The sequence below is a fragment of the Trichosurus vulpecula genome, chromosome 2 (genome assembly GCF_011100635.1).
Source record: "Trichosurus vulpecula isolate mTriVul1 chromosome 2, mTriVul1.pri, whole genome shotgun sequence".
NCBI classification, from domain to species: Eukaryota; Metazoa; Chordata; class Mammalia; order Diprotodontia; family Phalangeridae; genus Trichosurus; species Trichosurus vulpecula.
In genome coordinates this window covers 87,286,900-87,294,594 of record NC_050574.1, presented here as the reverse complement: position 1 = coordinate 87,294,594, position 7,695 = coordinate 87,286,900, and the positions used below count along the sequence as shown (strand labels likewise).

The following is a 7,695-nucleotide window of genomic DNA, read 5'->3' as shown; positions in this document are numbered from 1 at the left end:
GTCTGATGCCATCCACGGTTTTGCAGATCTACCTTTTGCTCAATTCTTTGAAATCACTTTTAAAAGTGGACCTGGGGCAGAGCCATATGAAGAACTTGTTTCAAACATTGTATTCGTCATACAGGACTTTTAATTATCCAAACTATCTCCAGACTATCATAAAAGAAAATTTTTCAGCTAACAATTCAACAAAATCATTTCTGTGCCACCTTTTTTTTTTACCTCACCATTACTTTAAATCTCCACCAAGTCCCAAAGGAGACAGTTAACATAGACTTGAGTTTTCAATGATTAGATGAGGTTTGCTCTGCCTCAGCTCATCCTGGATTCTCTGAGTGTCTGCACTTAATTTCCACTTATCCAGCCTGTGGAAACACAATATGTATTTATTATTCTTATTTCCATCCCCAATGCTCTACTACTCCTTCTGACCCAGTAGAAAGCAGATTTATATAAACACCCAAAGGGAGGGTTTGGAACTGAGAGTCCTTTTTCCCTTTTGGATCAAGGATCAAATCAGCAACAAGTAGGAAGGAAAAAGGAAATTAAGACATTACAGAAACATCTCAGATTTCTTTCATTTCCTCTATAGTTTGCTTGCAAAAGTGTATATATGTATGTGTTAATACATAAGTGTGTGTGTGTGTGTGTGTGTGTGTGTGTATCTGGTGCAAAGAGGAAGAATAATGATGTCATACTGAACCCTCTGACACTGCTCTCTTGGTTCTCTTCACACATATCTACTTCTCAGTATAGCTTTCTGGATAGTGCCTCTCTTACCATGGATACACCCCAAGCCTCTATACTGCACCTTTTCTCTTATCTCTTTGTCTGCTCTCTCAATGACTCCATCATCTCTCTACAGATGACTCCCAGATTCATATAGCCAGCACTTGTCTCTCTGCTGAGTTACAATCCCACATCCTCTAATGTTTCTTGGATATTTCAAATGAGATAGCCAATAGACATCTTGAACTCAACATTTTCAAAATAGAGCTTATCATGGTTTCCCCTAAACCTTCCCCTCTTCCCAACTTTCCTACATCTTTTGAGAGTACTAGTCATACAGATTTATAGCCTTGCTGTAATATTCAGTGATTACTCACTCTCTCTTGCCCCACAGATCCAAATAAATGACAAATTTTGTGGATTTTATATCCACAAAAATAAATAATAGCTAACATTCATATAGCACTTTAATGTTTGCAAAGCACTTTACATATGTCATCTCATTTGACCCTTGGGGGTAGGCACTATTATCATCCCAGTTTTACAAATGAGGAAACTGAGGCTGAGGAAAGTTAAATGACTTATCCTGGATCACATGGCTAATAAGTGTCTGAGGCCATATTTGAATTCAGCTCTTCTTGATTCCAGGTTCAGGACTCCAGTACCACCTTTCCTCTGCTTCATTATCTCTCACATCCGTCCCCTTCTATCTACTGAAATGGTCACCATACTGGTTCAGGTCCTTGATTTCCTCTCTTCTTATGATATTATTACCTAATGATATAATAGTTTCATAACTATTTGTAGCAAATATTATGTTATAATAATTTATGATTATTTTATAATTATAGTATAATGGTTATTTTATAACTACTATATTAATATAATATAGACCAGGGCTTTCCAAAATGCTGCCCGCAGGCTGCATGCACCCACAGTGCAATTTATGAGGCCTGCCTACAAGCATAGAAATTTACATAAATGCTTTAGTAAATGAAGCTGAGCTACCACAGAGCTCTCACTAAAATGGCAAATCAAAATATATTGTCTATTGTTTCAATAAAAAACTAAGGTTGGACAGCCCTTATGTAGACTATTACAACAGCCTCCTTGGTCTTGCTCGTCATCTCTCCCCTCTCCAATTCATCCTACAAACAGCTGCCAAAGCAACTTTTTTAAAGTATAGGTTTGACCATATCACTGCTTACTAATCAAGCTTTAATGGATTCCTAATACATCAAGGACCAAATGCATATTCCTCTGTTGGACATTTAAAGTCCTTCATAATCTAGCTGTGACCTACCTTTCTAGCCTTATTACACACTATTACCCTTCACGTGCTCTTCATTTAAGTCCACCTGACCTTCTGGGTGTTTTGCACAGGACTCTCCATCTCTTGCCTCTATTTTTGTGAAGAATGTCCATCATGCCTAGAATACTTTCTTTACTTGTGGTATAGTTGAACGAGCAGCTGAGTCAGATGTCAGAGGAACTGGGTTCAAATCCTTTCATTTTGAGGTGACCATGGACAAATCACCTCATCTGTCTAGCTAAGCCTCAGTTTCTTCATCTGGAAAATGAGGGAGTTAGACTAGATGAATTCTGAGATCTCTTAATCTCTTAAACTATGTCTACTGTTTTCCACCTCTCAGAAACCCTAGTTTCCTTCAAAGTTCAACCATAGTGCCTCCAAGTTTTTCTAATTGGCCCAGCTTCTAACATGCCCTCATCACCCTGTGTTTCCTTTGTGTGTATTTTCATACACTTTTACATGTGTCTGTTTTTCCCTCTGATAGAATGTAAGCTTCTTGAGGGCAGGAACATTTTTGATTCTTGTGTTTGTATCTGTAGCACCTAGAAAAGTGCCTGACAAGTGCTTTGTACATGCTTATTGACTGGTTAATTAGTTAATATTTTGTAAACGCTTATTGACTTATTAATTATAATCACCATGTTTGTCCCTGGAAAAGGACTGAAAATAAAGCATTCTTCATCCTCTTTTTGTTTCAGCTCTGGGAATACTATGGGTCTGGAATATTACATGTGTTGTATACGTGTTGGTTGGTTTTAATGATTTTTTTTCCCTTTGTCAGTATCTCTCTTTGTGTCAACAGCATAGATAGGTAACAATATTCAGCAAATTTGACCTTGAAGAAGGGAACTAAGAATATTTCCTCCCTTACATGTAGATAGTGATTAGAGGTTTGCAAAGAGTTTTACAGATATTAGCTCATAAGCTTCTTGAAGTCAAAGACTACTATTTTTTCTATGCTTTGTAATTGTCTTCCCATTTCCTTAAGTATTGAAAATGTCTGTTGCATTAGATCAGATAGGTGCAATGGCATATCTACATAGATTTCTAGACACAACAGAGAGACACAATATGCATTTATTTACATTTCCCATAGTAAGAAGCTGAAAATTGTTCTAGAAGAAGAAAAATCAAATTCTTGGAACATGCATGTTTTGTCATCACAATTATTCAAAAGGAAAAAAAAAAGTAATCCTTAGTCATCTTGCTACACTTCGTAAACAGCAACACTTTCCACCTAGTGGGGACATGCTATACAAGTAATATCATCGAGAGAGGAGTAAGAGTTTCACAGGAAAATGTACTGGCTAGAATCTCCAATCATTTTCCCTTCCTCATCAGGATTCAAACTAATCTCTAATCCTGGTTCAGATGCTTTGTATCAAGTCAACTTTCCCCTATTCATCCTTTTCACCTGGACTCCTCTGTCCTCTCAAACCCACAAACTTTCCATAAATAATGCTTGGGACTCACGTTAGTTTTTGCAGTTTACAATCCTGGCTTCGCAAGGCCTCCAGCAGAAGCTTCACTCCATCATCACCCAGGCCATTGCCTGTAAGTTTTAGGTCTATCAGACTTTGATTGCTCTTGAGTGCAGAGGAGAGATATCGACATCCTGCTACGGAGAGAAGGCACTTACACAACCTATGGAAGAGACAGCACAGATGGCAAAGGACAACTTAATTCCCAAGAATTTATTCATTTCCTTCTCCCTGGGAAGATATACATTTTACAGTACCTTTGAATATACAGTGTCAGTATAATAATTCTTTGATTTTAATTTTCCTTCTTCCCTACCAACCCAAGAGCCAAGGCTATCATTAGCCTTATCCTGTCCTAGCCAATGGCAGAGCCCTTGACTGTGTCCCAGTCTCAATATTTGTCTCTTTTATTGAGCTCTAGAAGTGCTATTACCACGTAAATGTCCCATCAAATTCTTCTACCTATGCCGGTACTGATGTCAAAAGCTATTTTAGCTGCAGATGGAGACTATCTCCATGAAAAAATAATGTTAGAGTAGGGCAGAATTGCTGAGAAAACAACATAGGAGGGGTGCTATACTTCATGTTACTTAATGACTGATATGGATGTCTTTGCTCATTTTACCTCCATTTTTCCTCTCTTCTAGACCTCATGATACTCCCAAACCAAGAATCCTTTTCTTCTTTATCCAAGGTACTATTTCACCTAATGGCTAGATTAGGAGGGTGAGTAGTTTATTATTCAATGAGAACAGTCATAGAATGTGTCATTACATAGGTCTATCAGAGGCATGAAAAACTTTCTGTAAGCCGTGCTAACTTTTTCTAGAACCTAGTGATCTAGCCTACTCTTGCTTTTCCATCCTCCTTTACCTTACTCCTGCTGTGCACATACTCTTTGATCCAGTGGCATTGGCCTTCCGGGTATTCCACAAACATAACATTGCCTCAATTGCCTCTAGGCATTTTCTCTGGTCTCCTATGCCTGGAAAACTCTCACTCCTCAGCTCTACCTACTCACCTTCTTGGCTTCCTTTAAGTCCTAACTAAAATTCCATCATTTATTGGAAGCTTTTTCAAATTCCTCTTAATTTTAGTGCTTCCTATTTATCTTGTATATAGCTTGCTTTGTATGCCTTTGTTTGCATGTTGTGTCTCTCACTAAACTGTAAGCTCTTTGAGGACAGGAACTTTCTTCCCTCTCTTCTTGTATCCTCAGAACTTGACACAGTGCCTAGTACATAATAGGTGCTTCATAAATGTTTACTGAATGACTGAAATAAATTACCTATAACCTTCCCTGAAAGTATAAGTCAGACAAGGAACATAACCAGAGATATCCCCAGAATGGGCATGCTAATCTTCAGGTTATGGTAGGAGGAGAAATTCCCCAAGTAGTCTAGAAAGAGTACACCCTCTAGGCATCTGCATAGTCACACCAAGCTCTTTCTAAGACTCCCAGGTATTTGCTTCAGGGCAGCTCATTTAAGTTAGGGGTCATGGTTGTTCCCTCAGTCTGGGAGTGACATACATGATTTTTCCCACTAATCTTTGAATTGTGGAAGATGGGAAAATGCTCTGGTTTGAAGGTGTTGGTCTCAACTTCACTGTGAAAGGCTCGGAAAGGCTGCCTTAGTCTAGAGATCTGATTTTATTTTCAAGGATCCACTGGGTTCCCCAGGACCTTGGATTATTGTCTCTGTCTCTTACTCCCTTGCGTATCTCCAGTTAAGCCGTATTACCTTCTTTTTGGAGTCTTCTCTGAATAAAAGGGTTTACTAACTTCAGCATTGACTTTCTTGCCCATTCTTCTGCAAAACGCTCTTGATCCCAGTCTCAGACCCTGACATCTTCATCTCTCACCCCCAGGAATATGGGAATCTTAAATGAAAAAAGCTTAAGAGAACTTACTTCAGTTCTTGTAATTTACAATTCTGGTTTCCCAGAGCCTCACATAGCACTTTCACCCCATTATTTCGCAGGGGGTTAGCACCCAAATTCAGATGGGTCAGACTTTGGTTTTTCTTGAGAACAGAGGAGAGAGCATAACAACAAGCAGCAGAGATCTGGCAGTTCCACAACCTGTAGGGAACATTCATGGGTAAGAGGGAGATAGAGGGTGGGGTACAAAATGATTTCTTCAGTCTTTGAGGTTTATTATTATCCTATTTCTCCTCCAGCATAGGCTTGTAATGATGGACCTTCAACCCAGTGTACAGCCTTACTTTGGCATTATCCATAGGTACTCCTGGCCCAACAGTCCCTTCTTTCATAGCCCCCTGTCCAGTCTCCCTAGAGCAAGCGTTTTTGACCTTTCTGTGTTCCATGGACTCATTTGTCAGTCTAATGAAGCCCATAGGTCTCTGACTAGAGGCAGCTAGGTATGGCACTGGGTCTGAATTCAGCAAGACCTAAATTTAAACCCAGCCTCAGATAATTTCTAGCCATGCCATCCCAGGCAAGCCACTTAACCTCTATTTGCCTCAGTTTCCTCAATTTTAAAATAGAGGTAATAATAGCATCTACATCCCAGGGCTGTTATGAAGATCAAATGAGATATTTATAAAGAGCTTAGCACAGTGTCTGTCACAAGTAAGAACTATTACTATGACCTGCTACAGAGATGTGTGAGACCCTGACCCTTTGCCCCAACAGAGACTCAATTCTCAGCCTCACTTCTCCAATACGTGGTATTATTTCATCTTCCAACCTCCTACCTACCAAACAAACAGGACACTCTGTTAAACAGAAATGTATTACTTACTCTAGGGTCTGTAAGTTACAATCCTGATTTTCTAAGGCTTCACACAATAGCTTCACCCCATGGTTGTACAGGCTGTTACATCCCAGGTCCAAATGAATAAGACTCCTATTGCTCTTAAGAACAGAGGAAATATCCTGACAACAGGAATCTGTGAGATGGCACAGGGATAACCTGCAAGAGAATGAATTTCATGAGAGAAATGATCATTTCCCTATCTTCATCTTGGAAGGATCTGGCATTCCCCATGTCATTAGCCCTACATACAATATGCCCCTGCCCCTGTCCTTGCATCCTCCTAAGACATAATGATTCCTTTTAGCTCTTTTCCCCTCCTTTATCACTTTAAGATCTCCAATTTTAGCTCAAATATAAATTTCTTTCCTAGCCTCAGGATTAGATGCTGCCTTTGAATTGGTCTTCTGGTTTTCTAGGCAATTGACAAACATTTGTTAAGTGTTTACTATGTGCCAGGCCTTTTGAAAAGCCCTAGTGATACAAAGAAAGGCAAAAACACTGACCCTGCCCTCAAGGACCTCTCAGTCTATTAAGGGAGACAGAATTAAAACAATTATCTACATATAAGGTGTGAACAGTGTAAAGGAAAAGTAATCACAAAAAGAAAGCATTAGTAGTGGGGAAACAAGAAGGCCTCTGGCAAGAAGTGGGAGTTTCCTGTGTCTTGAAGGAAACCAGGAAGCTAGGAGTTAGATGAGGAAGGAAGACATTCTAGTACGTTCTAGATAGCAGCCATTATAAAAGCAGAGAGGTGGGCATATCCAGCTTTATCTGAACAGAGCTGACCACAGAGAGGAGGACACAAGTAGAGCAGCAAGTGTGGCAAGTTACACCAGTGATTTTCAAGTGATTCTATCCACAGATCTAGTTAAAATCAGATGTGCACTGGTGGGTAGGTCCCTGACAGGCATCAGGTTATAGATCTATTAAATAAGAAAACTGAAGATGGTTCCTGAAGGCTTAAGAGACTTGGACCCACTTTATCCCACCTTCATTTTTTATGTTTCCTTCAAGACTCAGCTTAAGTCCTATCTGTTACAAGAGGCCTTTGCTAGTCCCTGCAAATATCAGTGCCTTTCTTTCTTATATACTCTGTATATGTTATGCATTATCCATTTATTTATATATCGCTCCCCTCTCTGCTGGTAAAATGTGCAGTATTTGAAATCAAGGGCATTTAACATAGAACTGGGAATATGGTAAGTACTTAATAAAGGCACTTCGGCTGAGTTCTGGGTTCAAGATTATTTAATTGCAAATAGGGACTTCCTTGAACCTGTTGCCTATAAGGTAACAATGATCCTTGGTAGTGATTTCCCCCTAAGCCTTAGCTCCAGGACCAAAGGCTGTCTTGTCTTCAGTGCCATTTATTGATGACATGTAGAATAACTACC

At 39.4% G+C, this 7,695-nt stretch overlaps 1 protein-coding gene across 1 annotated transcript in view; it reads right to left on the bottom strand.

The window, feature by feature from the left end:
• Positions 1 to 210: 210 nt before the first annotated feature.
• The window catches only part of LOC118839440 (NACHT, LRR and PYD domains-containing protein 3-like), a 31,258-nt gene continuing 23,773 nt past the window's right edge, over positions 211 to 7,695 (bottom strand). Inside the window, exons 8-11 of the mRNA XM_036746909.1 lie at positions 6,287 to 6,457; positions 5,434 to 5,604; positions 3,515 to 3,685; positions 211 to 365 (exon numbers count right to left, since the gene is read on the bottom strand). Coding sequence (XP_036602804.1) covers positions 266 to 365; positions 3,515 to 3,685; positions 5,434 to 5,604; positions 6,287 to 6,457 — 613 coding nt within the window. The 3' untranslated portion in view covers positions 211 to 265. The remainder of the gene's footprint in view (positions 366 to 3,514; positions 3,686 to 5,433; positions 5,605 to 6,286; positions 6,458 to 7,695) is intronic.